Source organism: Notechis scutatus, chromosome 14 (genome assembly GCF_049901735.1).
Source record: "Notechis scutatus isolate UNSWTSFEM ecotype Mainland chromosome 14, rNotScu1.2, whole genome shotgun sequence".
In the NCBI taxonomy this organism is placed as follows: Eukaryota; Metazoa; Chordata; class Lepidosauria; order Squamata; family Elapidae; genus Notechis; species Notechis scutatus.
In genome coordinates, this window is record NC_142022.1 from 756662 (window position 1) to 781658 (window position 24997).

The window sequence follows — 24997 nt, forward strand, 5'->3', positions numbered from 1 at the left end:
ATGAAACCTCCAATGGAGCAATAGCAAGAGCGCTTAAGACTTATGTACTGCCTGACAGCCCTCTCTAAGCGGTGTACAGAGTCAGCCTCTTGGCCCCAACAATCGGGGTCCTCATTTTATCGACCTCGGAAGGACGGAAGGCTGAGTCAACCTTGAGCCGGTCAGGATCGAATTCCTGACTGTGGGTAGAGTTTGCTTGTAATTCTGCATTCTAATTGGAAGGAAGGAAAGGAAGGACAATAGCAATAGCACTTAGATTTCTATACCGCTTCACAAGTGCCTTTCCAGCCCTCTCTAAGCGGTTTAGAGAGTCTGCCTCTTGGCCCCCAACAATCTGGGTCCTCATTTAACCCACCTCGGATGGACGGAAGACTGAATCAACCTTGAGCCGAAACACCCACAAGGCAACCTGTTCCACTGATTTGAGTCCATCTGGAGATTTAATGGATGAATAAAGTTGGATCCTGGGTTCCAGATTCCCGATTTGAGTGTCTGGAGAAACCCTGGGGAAGAGGCACTCCAGCTTCCTCCAACCTATTCTCTTCCAGAACTGCACTACAAAGCCCATCTCCCCAGCCAAGCATGGACATTCCTCTCCTGCCACCCCACCTTCTCTTCTGTAACAATCCCGCTTTTCTTCGTCTTAAGAATATAGGTAGTTCTTGACTTACGCCCACAATTGAGCCCCTATAGTTTTGTCGCTGTGATATTTGTTAAGTGAGTTTTGCCCCATTGTACGACCACAGTTCAGTGAATCCCTGCAGCTATTAAGTCAGTCACCCTGTTGTTAAGTGAATCTGGCTTCCCTACTGACTTTGCTGGTTAGGTGGTCGCAAAAGGGGATCACGTGAGCCTCGGAACACGCTGCGACCGTCATAAATACGAACCAGCTGCCAAACCTCTGAATTCTGATCACATGACCGTGGGGATGCTGCCAGGACCGTTAAGCGTGAAAAATGGTCTCAAGTCACCCATTTTTCATGGGCCGTCTTAACTTTGAACAGACACTGAACCAACTGTTGTAAGCCGAGAACTCGCTGTGCTTGGAGCCAGACCAGCCCCTGGCCGCTGGAGCTCTTCTCAACCACCGGCCTGCCAAGCTGGTTAAGTGTTAAAGAGGGGAGGAAACAACCAGAACGAAACGTTATCTATGAACGTGAAGGGGGCGTTTTTATTATTATTATTATTATTATTAATAAAGCCTCCAAGCAGCTACGGAGTACATTTAAATAAAAGCCGGTCTCCTCGAGGGAAACGTGCCAACGCAGGGCTGACGCCGTCCGCTTTCCTCCTCCGTGACCTAGAAGTAGAAACCAAATCGGTGTTTGGCCTTCAACCGTCTTTGAATCCAGAGGCTGAAGAACCACGTCCTCTTGAAATGCTTATGGGGCTCCTCCTCCAACCGTCCCCGGGTCTGTTGCCAAAGGAGCTGCTTATTCTTGGGCTGCACTGGGGGCTCCGGGCTGCTTGCTCTGGTCGTCGCCTTTCTTCTTGTGGCCGGAAACGATGTCGTCGATCCGCAGCAGGAGGACAGCCGTCTGGGGAGGGAGGGAGGGAGGGAGGGAGGTGGCCTGGTTACGTCAAGGAAGAAGTCAATCGACTTCTTTTAATGACAAACCTTATAATCCCCCCTCTACTGACCACTTAAGTATGAAGTAAGGAGTATTATATTCTCATTGTGCCCGGAGAGAGAAATATCTGCCTCGACCTACGATCGAACTCACAGTCTCCGGATTGTGAGGTGAGAACTCCACCCCTTGGCCACCACCACTCCATCAAGAAGACGACAATAACCCTCCAAAGCCCCTATCCCCACATTCAACCTGGCTAGAAGGCACCAGGGAACCGGAGAACCTCAACTCAAGCACAGTCTGAGAGATTTCGTCGGAAGGACCCTTCTGGCAATGGCTAAGAGGGTCTCCGGCCACCCCAGAGCAACTCCTTGGGCCATGGATGCTTTCGTCTCACCTCAACGGCCGTCTTGTAGGTCTGCAACTTGACAGAGAGCGGCTCCCAGATGCCCAAGTCCTTCATGTCAGCCAGGGCTCCAGTCTCTCCATTGACACCCCAGGTCTGGCTGCCTTCTTGAGTGTGTTTGGCCTGTGAGCAGCAGATGGGAGTTAAGCACCCCCAGACCAAGAAGCTCACCCCGTGTTTCACCTCTACCACCCAACGACTTCAAAGGGGTCCCACACCAGCCCACCTCTTGCTCATTGTCAGAAATTCTATTTTTTTTTATTTTTTTTACTAAATACTTCCCACGATTGTTTGGAAAGATAATGTCCAGCGCCGGGAAAATCAGGAGATTATGGTCAGTTCAAATGAGTATAAAGATGTATTGCAAGCTTAAGCACGCTCTAAGAATCTGAGCTACTAACGATGAAGGGAAACGAAGAGGAAAAGAATCTGAGCTACTAACGATGAAGGGAAACGAGGAGGAAAAGAATCTGAGCTACTAACGATGAAGGGAAACGAGGAGGAAAAGAATCTGAGCTACTAACGATGAAGGGAAGCGAGGAGGAAAAGAATCTGAGCTACTAACGATGAAGGGAAACGAAGAGGAAAAGAATCTGAGCTACTAACGATGAAGGGAAACGAGGAGGAAAAGAATCTGAGCTACTAACGATGAAGGGAAACGAGGAGGAAAAGAATCTGAGCTACTAACGATGAAGGGAAACGAGGAGGAAAAGAATCTGAGCTACTAACGATGAAGGGAAACGAGGAGGAAAAGAATCTGAGCTACTAACGATGAAGGGAAACGAGGAGGAAAAGAATCTGAGCTACTAACGATGAAGGGAAACGAGGAGGAAAAGAATCTGAGCTACTAACGATGAAGGGAAACGAAGAGGAAAAGAATCTGAGCTACTAACGATGAAGGGAAACGAGGAGGAAAAGAATCTGAGCTACTACGATGAAGGGAAACGAAGAGGAAAAGAATCTGAGCTACTAACGATGAAGGGAAACGAGGAGGAAAAGAATCTGAGCTACTAACGATGAAGGGAAACGAGGAGGAAAAGAATCTGAGCTACTAACGATGAAGGGAAACGAGGAGGAAAAGAATCTGAGCTACTAACAATGAAGGGAAACGAGGAGGACAAGAATCTGAGCTACTAACAGTCAAGGGAAATGAGCGGGAGATAAGAGGCATTCAAGGTGGGCTGGATTTAGATCTCTTATGGGCACGCAGGGATTCGTGACTTACTATGCGCTTGACCCCTGCCACAGCCTGGTCATCTCCTACAGATAATCTGTCTGTCCCTTCTCTTCCCCCTCCTCCACTATCCGTGCAATGACCACACCCCTCCTCCTCTCCACCCAACCATCACAAGGACCTTTCCAGACAGAAAGAGCAAAGAGCACAAGGCAAACAATTCGCCCTGCGGGTGATCAGAGGCAGTTCTCACCCGCAAGGAAGTGAGGACACGGATAGTGCTTGCGCCACAGTTCTGAATGAGGGTCCTGGGAATAACTTCAAGGGCTTGGGCCACGGCACGATAGGGCCACTGTTCCACCCCAGTCATGACCTTGGACTTTTCAGTTAAGGCGTGGGCCACGGCCATCTCAGAAGCGCCACCCCCTGGCACCAGCTGGGGGTCAACAAGGACGTTGCGACAGACCTGCATGGCGTCCTGGAGGTTACGCTCCACCTCCTGCGGGAAGGAGAGAAACAGCCTGGGTGAAAGTTGAAGGCTTGAGGTTGAAGCTGTTTGGCAGGTCAGAGAGCAATTCGGTAGCACATTTGTTTACCCTCTAAAAATATTTTTTGGTGACAAGTGGGTCGCAAAAGAAGCCATTCTTGGGGGGGAGGGGGGGGGCTGTGTCTGTGAGAATCATTACCCTCCCCTTCTGAATAAAAGCCCCACCCACCTCCAGTCATTCTGGGCCACCCCCGCCTCAGTAGCCAACCAAGCAGTTCAATGCTTCCAGAAACAAGTCCTCACTACGGGTGGTTCTTAGTGACTGTCTCAAGTCACCTTCTTATTTCCAACATTCACCTCCCCCACAGCAGCGCCAATCGTGGGTTTTTTGAGAGCTGGAGATTCAAAGACAAGAGTGGAGATTTCTTTTCTGCTCTCCTTCTCATCCTTTAACACGCCAAAGAAACCAGCTAAAAACAGTCAGGCCCACCTCTTAAAAGGGGACGTCGCCCAAAGGCTTCCTGTAGCCCTGTGAAAGGCCAGGAGGCTGCACTGCCTCCATTAGGATCTCCACATCGTTGCAAGCCCTTAAAGTGCCCCCCAAAGCTCCACTTGAACAGTGGGTATGAGAGACAGCTGCCCCTCACAAGCACTGCTGACTGTAAATCAAGAGTAAGAAAGCCAGCCCAATTACGGCCATTTTCTTCAGAAGGAAAATCCAAAGCCTCGGGTGCCTGTTACAGCCTCAGAAGTTATTTTCTCAGGGGTGGGGTGGGGGGACGCTTGGAGGTTGCTCACCGCTAGAATCTCTTTGCTGGCACCCCGGAGCAAAATGGTGCAGGCCTTGGGCTCCTTGCAGTCAGTGATAAAAGTAAAGTACTCGTCTCCAATTTTCTTCACTTCGAAGAGCCGAGCGCCAGTCCCCACATCCTCTTCACGCAACTCATCCGTGCGGCTGACGATACGAGCGCCACAAGCCCTGCCAGGGGGAGAAAAAAGCAAGATTCCCCTAATGCTGAGCTGACATAGAAGGGCTGTTAGTAATGCTCCATGGCCTTGCTTTCCGTCGGTAGCTGGTTTTATCCATCCTCATGTTTTCCTACTAGTGGCGGAAGGTTCAGATGTGCGTGGAATTAGCCGTCCCGTGCAAAGAATGTACGGTGATTTAATAACATTTAGTGATTTAGGCATCCTCACCTTGCAATCCGGTTGTTGTCAGTTTTCCTCACCCGGCGGATTGCTGTGATGTTCGCTCTCATCAGGAAATGCTGAGCCAGGTCTAAAGGTTAAAAAAAAAAAAAAAAGAAGTTCTGGTTACATACTACCTCCCCTCCACAGCAGTGGTTCTCAACCTTCCTAATGCTGTGACCCTTTAATACGGTTCCTCATGTTGTGGTGACCCTCAACCATAAAATTATTTGTCTCGGTTCCTAAGACCATTGAAAATATGTGTTTTCCGATGGTCTTAGGTGACCCCTGTAAAAGGGTTGTTTGACCCCCAAAGGGGTCGTGACCCACAGGTTGAGAACCGCTGCTCCACAGGGAAATAAGTGCCATCTCAATCAGAGTGGACTGTGTGCTTTACCAGAGATTCCTTTCTCTGTGATGACCAGGTCAGGCTTGACTTTGATCAAATGGTCGCACATCTGCTGAATAAATTCCTCTTCCATCTGTAGGATGCGGGCGAAATCTTCCTCACGGGTTATTTCAATATCGGTCTGCACAAAAGGAGGCAAAGGGTTCTGGGTGAGCTCACAGCTGTACAGTATTTCACCAATGTACCAATGTGTTTAAACAGGTACCATTTTCCCATTTATCTAACGTTCATTGTTATTGCAGGACTGAGGTGAGTTCTAGTCCCGCCTTAGGCATGAAAGCTGGCTGGGTAACTTTGGGTAACCTGTCAGTCACTTGGTCCCAACCCACCAGACAGGGTTCTTGTGGTGAAAGTAGAAGGAAGGAGTATTAGGTATATTTATTTTCTTAAGTCAAAGGTCTTCAAACTTGGTAAGTTTAAGACTTGTGGACTTCAACTCCCAGAATTCCTGAGCTAACATGGCTGGAGGAGGAGGAATTCTGGGAGTTGGAAGTTCACATCTGTAAGTCAAGCCAAAATCTCTGAATATTCAGGTTCAGGAATGAGTCCCACAACTCCTTGTCAATATATGGAAGATGCTTGAAAACCGTGCTTTCTACCCCCCAGCCCCCCATAAACATTTGCTCAGTTCAGAAGAGGTGAGAAGCTTCAGTGGCTGACAGACCTGACTCTCCCCCTTCTTGAATTCCAGCGAACAATCCAGCAAAATGATGCGGGGGTTCTTGATGGTGCGGCGCATCCGAGGATGGGTGATATCTTTATTAATCATGACCCCAGGCAGGACATAGGAATCCTCAATAAAACCGCCAGGAATCTGAAGGTGACAAAGAGGCTATTCAGATCTCAGAGCCACAGGATCGGCTACTGGGTTAAACATCTCTCGGGGACATATACATGGGTAAGGACACAACCATCTATAGGCTCTTGTCTTAATAAAGGATGACCATCCAGGCTTTCCAACGGCACCCATAGAAGTTCCTGAGCATTCTTTTTAAAGCAACTACCCTGTTTCCCCGAAAATATGACCTACCCTGAAAATAAGCCCTAGCTTAGCTTGATTTTTTTAACACGTGCCCAATATAAGCCCTACTCCCAAAATAAACCCTAATTAAGATGGATGGGTAAAAATTAAGCTAGAGTGGGGATGGGGGGATGGAGCTGCCCTACTACTTACCTTTGGACAGCTGTAGCCAGGCCTTGCACACTCCGATGCCTGACTTGCCGGCCCATCTCTTCTGCAGCCGGCTAGGCTGGCAAGGCTTTCCTGAAGGCCTCTGTAGCTGATCGATCCAGAGCTCTGTTATCGGCTGCAGAGGCCTTCAGGAAAGCTTTGCCGGCCACAGAAGAAGAAGTTCCTGAAGGCTTCTGACATCAAAAACGAGGCTGGGGGCGATGCGCACAAGTGAGGTTAGTCAGTGGATGACATCCCTCAAAAATAAGACCTGGTGCCTTTTTTGGTGGCAAAAATAAATAAGACAGGATCTTATTTTGGGGGAAACGTAAGTGAGCCAAGTTCTCTCTTGTGGATCAGAAAGTAATTTTTGACCATCATTTTGAAAAAGAACTCAAGAAGAAATGGCAATTGTTCTTTCTTCAGAAACACCACCAGTCAAAATGTTCATTTTAGGACAGACAAGCAATTACAGGCTTGTCATAAGTGGAGAGAGAAGCTTTTTCAGAGCTCTCCTTTCTCAAAGAACTTCTGAAAATAAGAACACAGAGCTTTCTACTGCGTTAAGATTGGGTCTTGGTCTATTAGTCCAATATTCTACTATGACTTCTCCAAGTTACTAGATTTTTTCCTAACTTGCTATGTGAATATGATGAACATCCTGGGAATCGTGTTTGTAAAACTGAAATTACTAAAAAAAAAACCAACCCAACATATATGTACATATGATCTTATTTCTGCCACAAAAGGCAGTATCAGGATTGATTCTCCAAATTTCTTCTGGGCCTTCAGAATCCCAAAACCCTAGAAATCCGGCGTTTTGTTCTTTGTACCTTTTCTACTTTGGCGTACTTCTTGATGTCAATTTCCTTCCTGCCATTCTCTTCAAACTCTACTGTCCTGACCGCATCCAGGGCAATGCTGCAGGCCAGATCCGACCAGCGGTTTATAGCCTTGGTGCTGATGGCGCTGTTGATGATTTTAAGCATGGCCTCGCGGTTGCTGACATCAACGGCAGTGCTGCAAAAACCAAGCATGAAGCCCGTTACCTTTTTTCAAAAAAATATACATTTTTTATTTTATTTTATACAAACAATCCATCTTCCATTTAAACAGTGTGTGGTATGTCGTGCAGTAACAATTACAGTTTACACATATTCATTACCTTAGTGTTGATATTCTATTCTTAATACTGATATCTATATCTATATCTCTATATATCTATATCTAATTATTATAACGATCCCCATCTTAACTTATTTAATTCTATTCACATTTTCTATATTTTGCTAATCTTCTTTAATTTCTAACTTCCACATTTATTCTCCAGCCATTGATAAAATAATTCCTGTATTCAGTTTGTTCCTTCTCTTTAATTGTAAGTGTTAGCCTATTCATTGCATGAAGGTCCATTATCCAGAAGCCCATCAGAGACTATACGCATCTTTCCCAATAGCCAAGGACAAAAGAACTCGCCAAACATTTGCTGACCTTTCAACTTTCGGGGTCCTTCCCTTGCATACAGGTAGTCCTTGACTTATGAGTATAATTAAGCCCATTAAAGTTGCATCATTAAATGAGGTTACCACATGATCATGCTTGATTTCATTAACTTTTTTTGTCTGGCAGCTGTTAAGCTTATTTGGTGATATTAACCAAATCCATTTTATCTAACAGGCATTTTTTTGCCAGAAATTGGGAGTAAATGCTGGAAACTTGCAAAAAATATCAAAAATCACAATCGGGTGACCGTGAGATGCTGCAGACAGCTCTCAAGGGGAGTTGGTTGCCAAGTACCCAAATGCAATCACATGATCATAGTGTATGTGCTTAGGGCATGTCAAATTTTACAACGTTCAATTTCCAAACATTAGAGGTGCTAAAAAGTTGTGACATGCCTTGGGGATTGTAAAGATATTTTACTGTGTTTGTGTGTGTAGCTATCAGAACTTCAAAACTGGGTCATAACACTTTTTGGAGGGAGTCTAGCAACAACTGAGCCATTACAGAATCAATCTATCTTTATAGGAAATCTACTACACCAAGGTTGCTGACTCATCAACTCCGACTAACACAGGGTGTTCAGGAATAATGGTCAAGGTAGTTCATCCAATCCAGAGAAAACCAGGTTAAGGAAAGGCAGGCTAGTCTCTTTAGCAAGCTGTGCAGGCCTGACTTCATTTTAAAATAATGTTGATTTGTAGAACATTATTTATAAAGATGGAAAGGAGCTTTGTATAAAATCCAGCCAGTGTTCCCTGGTTTTATCTAATGCAACTGAAAAGTCCCTTCCAAGAATGATAGAGGCAAAAAAACCCAGGAGGAATTGGTAGTGCTTTTCCCAACTAAGTCATTTTATTACCAGGCAGGACTGTTTTTGTGACCTGCAGTTTGTGTCAGTGGTAATTTGGTTTTTATTTTGTCAGTTGGAAAACATTAGCAGTCTTAGGAAGAGAGAATGAGTAAGTACTGAACATAGGATTTTTCGTAGGTGAAAAAGAGGACCTATCATCTTGAACAGAGATTAGGCTTGCTTTTAGATACAAGAAATTCTCAACTCTCTTTTCTTTCAGCAACGGTTCAAAATTACAATAGCACTGAGCAAAGGGATCTACAACAAGTGCTTGAAATTACTGCCAGTGCAGCACCCCCATAATCATATGATTACAATCTGGATTCTTGGCAAACCCATTCACACTTATGATGGCTTGCCAAGGTCTCTGGGATCGCCATTTGCAATCCTCCCTGCAGGTTTCTTCAGGTTAACAGGGACAGAGAAGGTGCAAGCCATTTCCTGTCTCCAGTGTGCTGGCTCCCCTCCCCTCTGTGTGTATTCTAAGAAAGTCTCGATGATCCAAGCTTTGTTTCCTTGGCCCAGCACACTAGTTCTGTGCATTTTTTTATTTTATTTTGCTGCTTGCTTAGCAACCTCAACTGGGAGCTGGGATAACCGTCTTTTATTTATTTCGCAGCAAAATGCAGCATGGTGCATAAAATTCCCAGAAACATATAAAATGTGCATCAAAACACAGCAGAACTTTTAGCTAAGATCAAGTGTATAGTCGTTGAGCAAGGCAATCACATGGGCACCTTATTTCACAACCACAATGACTTACAACAGTAATAGAAAAGCCATATTATGGTTTTAAGTTGACGACCTGTATGCATTACCTATGATTCCAGTTGCACCCAAAATTTATGTTGCTAAGGGAGGTAATTTGTTAAGGGAGTTTTGCCCCATTTTACCACCTTTCTTGCCACAGTTAAGGGAATCATTGCAGCTGTTAAAGTACTAACACAGTTAAGTGAATCTGGTTTATCAATTGACTTTGCTTGTCAGTAGGCCACAAAATGTGATCACCTGACCCCACAACACTGCAATGGTCATAAATGTGAGCCAATTGCCAAGTATCTGAATTTTGATCATGTGACCATGGGGATGCTGCAACGGTCATGTGAAAAATGGCCATAAATCACTTTTTTCAGTAATGTTGTAACTTTGGTCACTAAAAGAACTGTTGTAAGTTGAGGAATATCTGTAGTCATAATACATCAACCCAAGGCACTTTCTCCCAACCGCTGCTCCTTCAAATGCTCAGAAATACACCCCCAAGTTCTCTGCACCCCACTTCTGCCCACCTGATTCTTTTCAGAGCGGTGATCATGTCATCCAGGGCCTTTCGGTAGGCGCTGATGATTACCGTGGGGTGCATCTGCTGCTCCAGGAAATGTTCTGCCACTGACAACATTTCTCCAGCTAAGGGACAAAAGGAGACCGTGACTACTGTGCCATTGATTTAAAACCTATGAAACAGAAGCACTCCTGCAGTGTTGCTCAAGCTTGACTATGTTAAGACACGTGAACTTCAACTCCCAGAATTCCCCAGTCAGTCAATTCGGGGAGTTGAAGTCCACATGTCCTTGAGGTGGCCATCCTTGAACCTCTTCCATGCCCCAATGAAAACGTCCATACTAATATCAATGCTTTAGAACTCCACACACGAACCGAAAATGTATTTAGTGTTGTGAATTGGTTATGGGAACATATGGATAGTTGTTAGCGCCTTGCAGGGCCTTTAGGATACTATCCATCACGTGCTCACCTATCTACCTATCTATCAGATGACCCAGGATGGAGGCATTCAACAAAGTTCGGACAGAGAACAGATGAATTACACAAAGTTAACAGACAATTATCCTTTCTTAATCTTTCCAGTTCCAAGTATATTAAAAGAATCGGTTTCCATTTAGGAACTTATGTATTTCATTATATATTTATTTCTATTCTATTCTCAATTCAGGAGCTCAAGATGGCTTCAATGGCGTTTCTTCTTTAAACAGAAAATGCTGGGCTGAGAAAGAGTGGCTGGCCCATAAGTACACAGTGGGGTTTATTGGCTGGGGGTGGGGGGAAGACTAATATTTAGGGATGCCCAACAGTGGCTTAACATAATTAACATTTGTGACACTCCACTGGGAAGCAAGTCGATTTTGCTCATTTTCCATGCTGAGATCTCCCCATTAGGTTCTTTAATGGTACTAAATATATCTCAATAAATTGATCTTATGTGGCCTTATACAAGTAGTAGTAGTACTTTATTGTCATTGCACTTTGTACAATGAAATTAAATTCCATCTTCAGTGTACATTATACATAAGAAAACTATAAAAATAAAACACAAACACCCACCCTTGACATTCCATGCAATTGAATTGAAGACCCCTGATATTGCATTAATATTGCACTATACAGTAGAATTCAATATAGTTACTGCTCTGGGATAAAAGCTGTTTTTAAGCCTATTTGTCCTTGTCTTTATTGTCCTATACCACCTGCCAGGTGGCAATAGTTTAAAAAAAAAACTAACACCCAAAATATATCTTGCAATCTAAGGTCCTTGCATATTTCTTATCCACAATCGCACATCCTACCAAGAATAATCACAGATGTGGTCCCATCGCCCACTTCTTCATCCTGAGTACGGCTAATTTCTATCATGGATTTGGCAGCTGGATGCTGTACTTGAATCTGTAAGGAAGGAAGGAGATGCAAACAGTTAACATTCTGGAGGCAATGTTTCTCAACCTTGGGCACTTGAAGATATTTGAACTTCAACTCTCAGAAATTCCCCAGCTAGCAACTGAGTAGAATGCAAAGCAAATGAGGTAAACAGTGTACAATTTATGTTTCATACATATTTCTGCATCTAGCATTTAGCCATTCAAGAAAAATGAACTTCTGAGACAGCTTGGCAAGATGAAATTCTGACAGACAGACACACACATCTTCAGCTAAAATTATGTAATGAAATATTGGAAAACCACATTTCAAATTATGCCTGCCTTGTGGACAAGCATCGAATGTTGCTACTAAAGTGACTTACTTCTCTAAGAATAGCATTGCCATCATTTGTCATGACGATTCCACCCATTGGGTCCAACAACATCTGCATGGGAAATTCAGAGGAAACTCTTGTAGTATCCACAAAATGCAAAACAATTTTATGCAGGTTATCTCTTGTGAATTACAGGTGGTCCTTTTAAACTACAGCCATTCGTTGAGTGACCATTAAAAGTTACCACTGCAGTGAAAAAAATATGTCTGGTCCTCACATCGTTGCAGCATCCCCACTATCACATGATCAACATTCAGGCAAATGCATTTACTATGGTGACAACATCCCAGGATCATGTGATTCCATTTGCAAGCTTCCCAGCTGGCTTCTTACAAGCAAAGTCAATGGGGGAAGCCAGATTTGCTTAACAATAGTGTGAAACCCTTAACATCTGCAGTGTTTTACTTAACAACCACAGCAAAAAAAGATTGTAAAAATCAGACATGGCTCACTTGTCTTGCTTAGCAATGGAAATTCTGGTCTTAAAGAGTACCTGTAAACGAAGCAAAAAATAATCCTCACCTTCATCATTGCCCTTGGTCCTAAGCAAGTTCTGATAATATCAGCAATAGTCTAAAAGGAAAAGAGTATAATAAATGTTTATTCAACTGACTTGGAAACTATCCTCTATTTTAATGCCTGTGCAATGGTTAGAGAAGTTGACACATTTTATAAAAGTATATCTATTTATCTGAAAGAAAGCTTTTAAAGTGGGATGAATCACAACATAAAGTTCAGACTTTGTTTTGCACCCAGAACAACTATTGGTCTTGAGATTCTATCAAACTTTAATTTGGCTGAAACAAAATCCAGAAGGATCCTGAAAACATTTTACAGGGAAAGTAGGATAAGGCAGGTATACGTTACAAGCAGAGCATTTGAAATTTTGTAATTACAACTGTGTTTTATATATAACCTACTGAGCAACTGTGAATTTCTTTCAGTGAGATTAGGGCAAAATAAATGCTACAAAACATACTTTCAAAAACTACACATTTTTTTTTAAAATTAAAGAGCCTCTCTCTAAACGTCTCAGTTGACAAAGGTAGCTTTTTTGTTTTTGCCAAGCTCAATGTTACATCTTTTACACCAGAATATCCAAGATTTAGACCAAGATTTCCTCTACAGACATGCAGATTTAGAACAATAAAAATATATATCCTCAAACAAACTCCCATACTCTGTGGAACCTTGATGATAAATGAACACACTCTATTTCTCTCCCATATATTTTCCTGGAATCCATACCTTAGCAGCATTAATATTTCCAGTCTGGACTTTTCTTCCAGACTCACGTTTTGTGTTTTGACCTAAGATGAAAAGAGAAAAGAAAAATAGCTTCATGCTCAAATACTTAAAATTGCTGCTATCTCATCTGAAGAAATAGACCATCATTTAGAAGCTGCAATTACCCAACATACTAAATTGGCTAGGCTTTTATTGATTATTTTGGAGATGGCTTAACCTTGTGGGTCATCCCTGCTACTAGTTGGTTTAGGGTTCCCTATGTTGCAAAGCCAGAAAACCTAATAATTCAATGCATGTAATCATTTAGCAACTGCTGGAAGTTACAATGGCACTGAAAAAAAACGACTAATGATCATTTTTCACACTTCCAACTATTGCAGCATCCCCCAAATACATGATCAAAATTCAGATGCCTGGCAACTGGTTCACATTTATGACAGTTGCAGTGTCCTGTCATGTGAACACCTTTTGCAACGTTTGATAAAATAAAATCGATGGGGAAGACAAATTCACTTAACAACCATATTACTAATTTAACAACTTCAGTGATTCACTTAACAACTATGGCAAGAAAGGGGCAAACGCCACTCAATAGTCTCACTCAGCCACAGAAATTTTGGGCTCAATTGTGGTTGTAAATCTAGGATTACCTGCATTCCTTTTACTCATTCAGTAAAAACATTCAATTAAATAACTGTCTCCAGGCTGCAGATTTGCAGATTACAATTCCAGGAGACTTTGGGAAGGGACTCACAGTTGTCTCTTAACAATTAGCACCTTTCTTAAGGCTCATTTCCCAAACCTTACTCTTATTGTTCTTCCCCTTTAGTGCTGCAAGTTTCTTCTCTGGTGGGACACCCCATATTTCTTCATCCCTTACAGCTAAGTCTGTAGTTCCTCTGCATCCTAACTATTCCCAGAGGATGGGTTATAACAACTCTGAGCTGCTCAGAGTTATTGGTTGAGATGGGCAGCTATGGAAATTTTGACTGCCTGGCCAAATAACAAAATAAAATCACTTCCAGTAAAATTAAAAAGGCAGATGCGTTCACATAATCTGCAGGCCTTGGTTCATGAAGGAGAGGAGGGCAAGAACTTGTCACTGAAAGAATTCACCAAGTAGATCCAGAAAATGGATTACTTCAGGAATCATGAATTAAATGTGCAAAGCCAGCCTGACACTTTCACGAAGACCGATCCCAACAACAATCCTCCTCCTGGCAACCAGGCAAAAGGGTGGAGATTTATTCTCCACAGAGGCCAAGGATATGACAAGAACAGGTGGAAGCTTTACAGAAAGAGATTCAAACTCAAAATAAGAAATTTCCTAACTGGGAGAAGCACTGGAATACAGTCTTCGACTTACAACCACAATTGAGCCCAAAATTTATGTTGCTTGAGTGTTAAATGAGTTTTGCCCCATTTTAAGACCTCCCTGGCTACAATTGGTAAATGAATCACTGCATTTATTAAGTTAGTTAACGTGGCTGTTAAGTGAATCTGTCTTCCCCATTGACCTGGCTTGTCACATGACCCTCAGACACTGCAACCATCGTAACTATGGGTCAATTACCAAGCATCTGAATTTTAACCATGTGACCATGAAGATGTTGCAATGGTCATTAAGTGTGAAAAACAGTCATAAGTCACCTTTTTAGTGCCGTTGTAACTTTGAAGTCACTAAAAGAGTTGTTGTAACTTGAGGACTACTGTATCACCTTTGGAGTACTCCATTACAGGAGGTTTTCAAGCAAAAGTTGGACAGTCATTGGAAAGGTCTGAGGATTCCTACCTGGACAAGGGGTGGACTAGAAGACCTCTAAGACTGCTGAGACCAGTCTCCTAGAAGCTTCATACCTGGCCCTGGTTAGTCATTTACAAGTAGTCCCTGACTTACGATTGAGCCCCAAATTTCTGTTGGTAGGTGAGACAGTTGTTAAATGAATTTGGTCCCATTTTTGACATTTCTTGCCATAATTATTAAGCAAATCACTGCATGTGTTAAATGAATGACATACTTGTTAAGTGAATCCAGCTTCCCCAGGGACTTTGCCTGTCAGGTCGCAAAAGGGGATCACGTGACCCCGGGACACTGGCAACCATCATAAATGTGAGTCAGTTGCCACGTGACCTTGAAGATGCTGCAATGGTCACAAGTGTGAAAAATGGTCATAAGTCACTATTTCAGTGCTGTTGTAACTTCATTAAAGTGAATGGTCACTAAATGAACTGTTGTAAGTTGAGGACTGCCTGTAGTCCTCGGCTTATAACAGTGCATTTAGTGACCGTTCAACTTTACAACAGCCCTGAAAAAAGGGACTTAGGACCATTCTTCACACTTATGACCTCTGTAGCATCCCCGCGATCAGAATTCAGACTTGGTTCACACTTTATGACAGTGATCACCTTTCGACAAGCAAAATCAATGCGGAAGCCAGATTCGCTTAAGTTGTAGTCTCCTACTTGGGCCCTGGGGGGGTTGGACTAGATGACCTTAGAGGTCCCTTCCAACTGTTAATCTGCATTGTCTTACTAACTTATCAGCTGCAGTGATCCGCTTAACAACCGTGGCAAGAAAGGAGGTAAAATGGGGCAAAATTCACTGCCTGGCTTAGCAACTATTGTGGTCGTAAATCGAGGACTAGCTTATTGAATTCCTTTTTCGGTCATTTTTTTCTCTTCCTTTGACAATGTCGACGCCCCTCTAGCTACCCGTTCTTAAGAATGAGGCTAGGAGATACAAGAAGATTTCTGTCGCTTTTTGGGGTGGGGGTCCCCAAAGCAGAGGTATTTGGGGAGGGGGCTTGCCTCGTGGGGAGACTTCCTGGGGAAATTGAACGGAGACCGCGATGAGAGAAAATGGATTTTCCCAGCATGCAGTTGGGGGGAGATCGAGGGAAGGATGCACATGAGGGGCGAACGGAACCCCCCAAAGTAGGACATTCTGAGGGGAAAGTTGAGGGGAAAGATATGAGGGGGTCACTCGGGGAGGGGTTTCTTCTCTGCCCCCCCAGCCCACCTCCCCTCAGACTCACTGAGAACGAGGACGGGGCGCTGGCCCAGCATCTTCCCGGCGAGGCGAGGCAGAAGCCGGCGAGGAACCTTCTGGAGTCGGACAATAAAAGAGCTCGGAGGGCGGGGGAAAAACGCCGTTTCACCGCGCTCGGACAACCTAACCTGCTGGTGGCGGCGACTCCTCCAATCCCCAACGCCACTGCCATCAGGATGACCAATGAAGGCGCATCTGCTCTGCGGGGACTCCGCCCCCTCGCCTGACAGCAAGGTGCGTTGAGAGAGCAACGGATTATTCTCCGCCTCTTCCTCCTCTCCTAGGCAAGCATGCTTCGGCAGAGCGCCGCGGGAGGAAGGCCGCACGCATGCGCAGGCCTCTCGGTCGCGTCCCGCCTGCCTGCGCCTGCGCACAAGGTAGAGCCGTCCGCGCGGGAGGTAGAACGTTGAAAGGCAGGGCAAAGCAAACGCGCTTGCGCACAAGCGGGCGCCAGCGGTTAGGTGGATGAGGCCTTCTCGGCGGCGGCCGCTGCAGTTCGTGCCGCACTTCGTCCCCGGGCGGCCGCACCCGAGAGGCGAGTTTGGGGGAGGCCTCCAAAAGACGGAGACCTTCTGCCACGTCCAAGCCCAGACACGTGTGTCTTTCGCCTCAGGACGGTCTGGACGAGTAACAACCGCCTGGCCTCGCCCTTCATGCAATGAGGCATGACGGGAATTGTAGTCCGCTCTATTCTGACACGTGTTCTATTCTAGTCCAACCCCGCCCAAGATACAGATACAGATTAATAGAGTTTGAAGGGTCCTGGTAGGTCATCTAGGCCAACCCCCTGCCCAAGTAGGAGACCCTACACCATTTCTGACAAATGGCAGTCCAATCTCTTCTTGAAAATCTCAAGTGAATAGAAGAGAAAAGAAGAGAAGGGAATATTGGAAGGAATAGAATAGAAAGTAGATAGAAAATAGAATAGAATTAAATAGAATAGAATAGACGATGGAAAGGACCTTGGAGGTCATCTAGTCCAACACCCACCTATCCCACCCAAGCAGGAGACCTAACACCATTTCTGACAAATGGCAGTCCAATCTCTTCGTACTTGTTTAACAATCACAATTGGGACGTTGGTTGTTAAACGAGGTCTCATTGCTAAGCTCGGTTGTTAAGCAAAGCAGTTGCTAAATGAAACTGCACTTACTTGAACCTACCTTAGCTTTACAAGCCTGCAAAAGTTATAAATGCGAGGATTGGTCATAAGATGACTTTTTAAAGGAGATCTACCTGTACAGCAGTTCCAAATTAAGTTGAGTTTGAATAAGTCAAGGGTCTTCAAACTTGGCAAGTTTTAAGACTTGTGGACTTCAACTCCCAGAATTCCTGAATTCCATGACTGGAGGAGGAGGAATTCTGGGAGTTGAACTCCAGAAGTCTTAAAGCTGTCAAGGTTGAAGACTCCTGGGATAAGTGATCAGTCTGGGTGTTTTGGAGAAGGAGTTCCTCATGCAGAAACGTTTTGCTTTCTCTTTTGTGAGGGGAACTGAAAAGGAAACACTTAGGACCTGAAAGTTTGTGTGTCTGGGCGCATACGCCAGCTGAACAATTCTAGGAGTTGAAGTCCACATTTCTTAGAGTTGCCAAGGTTGAGAAACCATGGGATGAGATGGGATAAAGGACAGGACAGGATAGGATAGAACCTTGGAGGTCTTCTAGTCCAGCCCCCTGTACAGCAGGGCAACCTATAGTATTTCAGATAAGTGACTGTCTCTAGACTCTTCTGAAAAACATCTAGTAATGGAGCACCCACAACTTCTGGTGGCAAGCTGTTCCACTGGTTAATTGTTTTCACTGTCAGGAAATTTCTCCTTAATTTCTAGGTTGCTTCTCTCCTTGATTAGTTTCCATCGGTTGCTTCTTGTTCTGCCTTCAGGTGTTTTGGAGAATAGGTTAAGAGAATAACAGAGTTGGAAGGACCCTTGGAGGTCTTTTAGTCCAACCCACTCCTCCAACAGGAGGTCCTATATCATTCTGGACAAATGGTTGTCAAATCTCTTCTTAAAAAACCCTCCAGTGTTGGACTATCCACAACTTCTTGGAGGCAACCCGTTCCACAGGTTAATTGTTCCTGACAGTGAGAACAGTCAATAAGTGGAAGTTGTGGGTGCTCTATCACTGGAAGCTTTTAAGGAGAAACTGGACAATCATATATCTGAAATGCTATAGGGTTTCCTTCTTGAGCAGGGGGTTCGACTGGATGACCTCCAAGGTCTCTTTCAACTCTATTATTCTACGTTCTATGTTTATCTTCATTGGATGGCTCTCCCTTTTTTCTAGACATGAGTTCCAGTCCTGTTCAGATGGAGCCAGACTTAAACCCCCAGGAGGAGAAGCAGCATCGAAAAAGTAGGTGGCCCCCTCCTGACCCTCTTCCCTGTGAGCAAGTGCTTAAACAAAGGAAGTTGTCCAGGTAAATGACGCACCCCAGGCATGGATAGGTCAAATAGCAGGCCATGTGGCTTATCTTCCATTCAAGCCACTCCCAGCCTGACCTCCTCTGGAGGCTTTGGACTTCAATTCCCATGTTCCCCAACCCGGTTACGTTCAGTGGAGGTGGAGAAGAATCAAAGTGCCGTGTTGTTGTAGAGCTCCAACAAGTGTGGAGATGGAGAAGGCTGCAGATGAGACTTTCTCAGTGGCTTAGCTCCCATATCATCTTAACCAGGTTTATTTTAACCATATATTGTTGAGTAATCCAGTGGCTACATTACTATATCAGGTATGCCACAAAGCTTGGCTTCCAGGCACAATGTCTGGGTTTAACATGCTAGATCCAATGTTTTTATGTTTACAATGAATGAGTGGAAGGGACCCTGGAACTCTTCTAGTCCAGCCTCCTATTCAGCAGGATAATCTATAATATTTCAGGTAAGTGACTGTCCAGTTTCTTCTTAAAAACCTCCTGTGATAGAGCATCCACAACTTCTGGTGGCAAGCTGTTCCACTAGTTAATTGTCCTGACTGTCAGGAAGTTTCTCCTTAATTCCAAGCTGCTCCTCTCCTTGATTAGTTTCCAACCATTGTTTCTTGTCCTACACTCCAATGCTTTGGAGAATAATTTGACCCCCTCTTCTTTGTGGCAGCCCCTCAAATACTGGAAGACTGCTATCATGTCACCCCTAATTCTTCTTTTCTCTAGACTGACCATACCCAAATCCCACAGCCGCTCTTCGTATGTTTTAATCTCCAGGCCTTTGATCATCTTAGTTGTTCTTCTCTGAACATTTTCCAAAGTCTCAACATCTTTTTTTATAGTATGGTGACCAAAATGGGTTGTAGTATTCCATGTGTGGTCTTACTAGGGTTTTATAATGTTGTACTGTATAACATATACAACATATAACATGTATGTTTATTTCTGTTCATGACTTATCTACTAAGTCAATGAGAAGAGCAGTGCAAGCACCAAAGACAATTACTCTTCCTTTCCAGGCACTCCAAGAAGATCTTCACAAGCTCCACGTAAGTCTTTAAACGCCAGCTTTTTTCTGATTCCTCCCAGCAAAACTTGCCAAGTCTTCAAACTTGGCAAGTTTAAGACTGGTGGACTTCAACTCCCAGAATTCCTGAGGTGACATGACTGGAGGAGGAAATCTGGGAGTTGAAGTCCACAAGTCTTAAAGCTGTCAAGTTTGAAGACCCCTGCCCAGGAGTGGGATTCTAATTTCTTAACAACTGGGCATGTGGGCGTGGCTTAATTTGTAGGTGTGGCTTGGTGGTCATGTGACTGGGTGGTCATGGCTTGCTGATTGGGTGTGGCTTGGTGGTCACGTGACTGGATGAGCGTGGCTTGTATGTAAATATTGTAAATATTTGTGTAAATATTGATTTTTTTTATTAAAAAAGAGCAACTTTTACCCAAAACCAGGCAAAGCAGGCAGGCAGATTGAGTTGCTTCCAGAATCACAGATTCACTCAGAGATCTTCCTTTCTGTAATCTGCTACCTGAGTCTGCACTGAAAAAATAGAAGCTTCGGTCCTAAGGAAGGTTCAGCTCTGCTTTTAGATTAGCTAGAAAGCAAAAAGTCCAACAATTTCCTGCTTTCTAGCTAATCTAAATCTCCCGGCACAGCTGATAGTTGGAACAGCTGATGGTCGGGGGGAAAAAGGAAAAATAGCAACCCAAAATTAGGCGAAGGTACAACGCAGACAAGTTGGACGGCACGCATGCCAGGTAAGGAGTGAGTGAGCAGGGGAGGGGAGGAGGGAGGGGGCCAGCCAGTGGCGCGATTTGCTGGTTCTCCGAACTATGCCGAATCGCAACAACCGGTTCTATAGAGCCAGTCTGACCAGGTGGAATCCCATCCCTGTCCCTGCCTCAGCAGGAATCAGTAGCCCAGCTTCTCCTTTTATTCATTTGTTTTAATGTTTGTGTAATGAGTAGGCTGGCCATCTCACAGTCTGCAGAGGCCTTCTCCCTGCTGCAGAAAATGTCATTTTCCACATTTAACAACTGTGGGCATCCCCATGGCCACGTGATCAAAATTCAGACGCTTAGCAACCGACTCATATTTATGACAGTTGCAGTGTCCCAGGGTTACATCATTCCCTTTTTGTGACCTTCTGACAAGCGATGTCGGTGGGGAAGCCGGATTCACTTAACAACCATGTTACTAACTTAAAAATGGCAGTGACTGGCTGAACAGCTGTGGCAAGAAAGATTGTAAAACGGGGTGAAATCCACTTGAACAGGATTGATTGACCGCAGGGTTTTTTGCAACAGAACTATACAGGTCGTCCTTGACTTACAGCAGTTCATTTAGTGACCGTTCAAAGTTACAAAGGCATTGGAAAAGGTGACTTACGACCGTTTTTCACACTTATGACCGTTACAGCATCCCCACGGTCATGCGATTTACATACGGACGCTTCATATTTATGATGGTCGTAGCATCCCGGGGTCATGGGATCATCTTTTGCAAATTTCTGGCAAGCCAAGTCCATGGTTCATTTAACAACCAGGATACTAATATAACAACTGCAGTGATTCACTTAAAGGTGGCAAGAAAAGTCGTAAGAATGAGGCAAAACTCACTTAACAAATGTCTCACTTAGCAACATAAACTCTGGGTTCAATTCTGGTCGTAAGTCGAAGATTACCTTGTAGTTCAGAGGTTCTTACTGCTGGGCCCTTGACCCAACATACCCTGGTTTAGCACATCTTTTCCCAAGTCGGGGAATTCTGCCCCACATCAGGACAGCTCCAGGCTCTCGCCTCGTAATCAGGAGGTTGTGAGTTTGATCCTTGGTAGAGGCAGATATTTCTCTCTCTGGTTGCAATGAGAATATATCTGCTGAACAGAACTCTGCATTTTCAACAGGGAGGGCATCCGGCCATTAAAACACTCATCTCCATTCTCCAGACTTCACCCCGCAAGGGATTATGGTGTTGTTAAAAGAAGATAATGATCTGGAAAGCTCCAGGTTCTTAGCAGCCTCCCTCTTAGTCTTAATTCTTTTTTTTTTTCTTTCTTTCTCTCTCTCTCTGAACAGGAGAAGACCTTGACGGCCCTCCAGCCACGTCTTTTAAGCCTCTGTGTCCTGCTAAGCCCTCCCCCAGTTTTCTTGAACTGCCCTCGACTCAGTGGAGGCCCAATCCAGTCCTGCCATACCCCGGGGCTGCACGGACGGGGAAAGGAAAGCCGCATTTTTGTAAGGATAATCCTACATGCAGGGGTGGGACTCAAAAATTGCAGCAACCGGTTCGCTGTCCAGTTGCTGGGTGGGCGTGGCCATGTTGGGCATGGCCTTCCGGTACTTCCGGGAGGGCTGTTTTCCGCCTCCCCAAGGGTCCAGAGGCTTCTCTCGGGTCTCTGGAAGGGCGAAAATGGCCTCCCCCGGGCTCTGGAGGCCCTCCGGAAGCAGGAAACAGGCCAATTTCCAGACTTCTGTTGCTTCCGGAAGGCCCATTCCCCCCCCTTCCCCCCCCCCCCGAGCCTCCATGCAGACCCTGCCCTTACCTGCATCAAAAATGGGTTGCAGGAGACTCTCGCTCAGTTCAACTACTGGTTTGGCGAACCAGATGCAAATTTAACATCCGGTTCTCCCGAACCAGTCTGAACCAGTAGAATCCCACCCCTGCCTACATTATGTATGTGGGTAGCTGAAACCCTGGAACTCAGTGCCAGCCAGCTTGCACCAAGCTAGTCCGGCTTAAAGTTTTATAAGACACACACACAGGTAGTCCTCGACTTACAACGGTTCATTTCGTGACCGTTCAAAGTTAAAGCAACACTGAAAAAAGTGGCTTATGACTATTTTTCACACTTAGGACCGTTGTAGCCTCTCCACGGTCATGTGATCAAGATTCGGGCGCTTGGCAACTGACTCATATTTATGACGAGGGTCCCGGGGTGACGTGATCTCCTTTTGTGACCTTCTGACAAGTAGTCAATGGGGAAGCCAGATTCACTTAACAACCGGCTGACTGACTTAACAACTGCAGCGATTCACATAACAACTGTGGCAAGAAAAGTCGTAAAATGGGGCATAATTCACTTAATGTTTCGCTTAGCAACAGGACCTTTGGGCTCAATTGTGGTTGTGACTTGAGGACTACCTGTTTCTGGCTGCCAGCAGTTGCTAGTTCGTTTTGTTCATGCTGTTGCACTATCCAGGGTGCACCATGCTGGAATGGTTATGGCAACTTTAAGACTTCTGGACTTCAACTCCCAGAATTCCTCAGCCAGCTATCTATCTGTCCATCCATCCATCCATCTATCTATGTATCTGTACCTTTTATCCATCCATCTATCTCTCATCTCTCATCTTCTATTTATCTACCTATCCATCCATCCATCTATCTCATTTATCTATGTCTGTGTCTGTCTATCAATATCAAACTCATCTGTCTGTCTCTGTCTTGTCTGTCCATCCATCCATCTATCTTCTATCTATCTACCTATCATCCATCCGTCTGTCTGTCTGTCTGTCTGTCTGTCTGTCTGTCTGTCTATCCATCCATCCATCCATCCATCCATCCATATCTATCTTATCTATCTATCTATCTGTACCTATTATCCATCCATCTATCTCTCATCTCTCATCTTCTATTTATCTACCTATCATCCATCCATCCATCCATCCGTCTATCTCATTTATCTATGTCTGTGTCTGTCTATCAATATCAAACTCATCTGTCTGTCTCTGCCTCTGTCTTGTCTGTCTATCCATCCATCCATCCATCCATCCATCCATCTATCTTCTATCTATCTACCTATCATCTGTCTGTCTGTCTGTCTGTCTGTCTGTCTGTCTGTCCGTCCGTCTGTCCGTCCATCCATCCATCCATCCATCCATCCATCCATCTATCATTTATCATCTATCTCTAGCTAGCTAGCTAATCTATCTCCCTGCACATACATATACATACATACATCTAGCAATATAAAGATTTCACCCAGACTAGTAAAACACAATATATATAAATACATACACACTATTATAAACAAATACTAATGTACTTTTTGGAAAAGCCCCAGAGCTTTTCCCGCATTTGTTGCTGAGGCGGAGACCTGGGGGGCAGAGCTGCCTGCTTGTGGGTCCCCCTTCTCAGCAAGCCAGTCACTCTTCCCCGGGCCCCACTCCCCACCTTCTCCCTTCCAGCTCCGGACCACCAGCCGCAGGAATGCTTCGGCCTCCTTGAATGCCTGCACAACAACATGCAGGTGCAGACCCAGATCGCACAGGAGCAGCTGGCTCTGCTGCAGGACATCCGGGAGTCCATGAACCTCCTGATCTCCCAGCAGGACCAGCAGAACGGAGAGCTGCGGGGCCAGCTGGAGCAGCGCCCCCCAAGGTCCCCCTCGCCCCACCCGGGCAGCTAACAGGGAACGCTGGTGCCCCTCTCTTGGATGCAGGCCTTCTGCGGGCCTCCTGGGCAGGCGTTGCCCAGCATGTGGCGGTGTCCACGATGCAAGATTTTGCGTGGTGGGACTGACTGGCAGCGCAAGCTGCGCAATGCAAATAAAGTGCTTGTTATATTTTTTGCCCCGTGGCTGTTTTGCTCCAACAGAAATCCGCTTTTGATCTGAAACGCACAAGATCCTTTGCTGGGTTAATTCTGAACTAAGTGATTTTTTTTGTGTGAAACAGAGAACATTGAGAGTTTGGTCTAGTGGTGAGGGCATCCAGATAGAAACCAGGAGACAGTGAATTCTAGTGCTATCTTAGGCGTGAAGGTCAATTGGGGGACTTTGGGCCAATCACTAGGAAACGGTGAGTTCTAGTGCTGTATTAGCCATGAAACTAAATTGGGTGATTTTGAGGCAATCACCACGGGATGGTGAGTTCTAGTCCCACCTTAGCCATGAAAGCCAGCTGGATGACTTTCAGATCAGCCCACCTCACCGGGTTGTTGTTGTGAGGAAAATGGGAGGGGAAAGCAATCTTTGGTACATCCACCGTACCAGAATTATTTATAAAAAACAATAAAGGATGGATATAAATAAATAAAGCATGCAGTTTCCAAAAAATAGGCAGGCCTGGCAGGACAGCCACATCCGACTGCAGTGTGTTGTGTGAACCCAGGCTAGGATATTTTTCCTTTAAAACTTTGTAACTGAACCTGGTGGTTTGTTTTTAGCCAAACACTGATTTTGTTGCTTGCATTTTAATGTACAGATAGTCCTCAACTTACAACAGTTCATTTAGTGACCGTTCTAAGTTAAACTGACACTGAAAAACTGACTTGTGACCATTTTCAGACTCGACCACCATTGCTGCATCCCTGTGGCCAGGCGATCAAAATTCGGACGCTTGGCAACTGACTCATGACGGTTGCAGTGTCCTGGGATCAAGTTATCCCCTTTTGTGACCTGAAAGTCAATGTGGAAGCCAAATTCACTTAATTAGCCGTGTGACTAACTTAACAAACCGCAGTGATTCATT

At 44.9% G+C, this 24997-nt stretch overlaps 2 protein-coding genes and 1 long non-coding RNA gene across 3 annotated transcripts in view; 2 read left to right on the top strand and 1 right to left on the bottom strand.

Annotated features, from left to right (window-relative positions):
- LOC148129481 (uncharacterized) overlaps nt 1–24997 on the top strand; it is a 342063-nt gene that overhangs the window by 293983 nt on the left and 23083 nt on the right. The gene's annotated exons all lie outside the window — the stretch shown is intronic.
- Nucleotides 1150–16754, bottom strand: CCT3 (chaperonin containing TCP1 subunit 3). Its single transcript, XM_026686463.2, has 14 exons — nt 16086–16754; nt 13051–13112; nt 12325–12375; nt 11791–11853; nt 11339–11435; nt 10046–10163; nt 7240–7426; nt 5900–6049; nt 5224–5356; nt 4836–4917; nt 4437–4617; nt 3405–3650; nt 1969–2100; nt 1150–1538 (listed from the first exon to the last, which is right to left on the bottom strand). Exons 1-14 carry the CDS (start codon nt 16114–16116, stop codon nt 1434–1436), a joined length of 1638 nt encoding a protein of 545 aa, XP_026542248.1. The 5' UTR covers nt 16117–16754; the 3' UTR covers nt 1150–1433.
- On the top strand, nt 16387–24095 carry TSACC (TSSK6 activating cochaperone). Its single transcript, XM_087943436.1, has 5 exons — nt 16387–16476; nt 18386–18454; nt 19541–19570; nt 21602–21760; nt 23714–24095. The coding sequence occupies exons 1-5, from the start codon at nt 16428–16430 to the stop codon at nt 23932–23934; spliced, it is 528 nt and encodes a 175-aa protein (XP_087799562.1). The 5' UTR covers nt 16387–16427; the 3' UTR covers nt 23935–24095.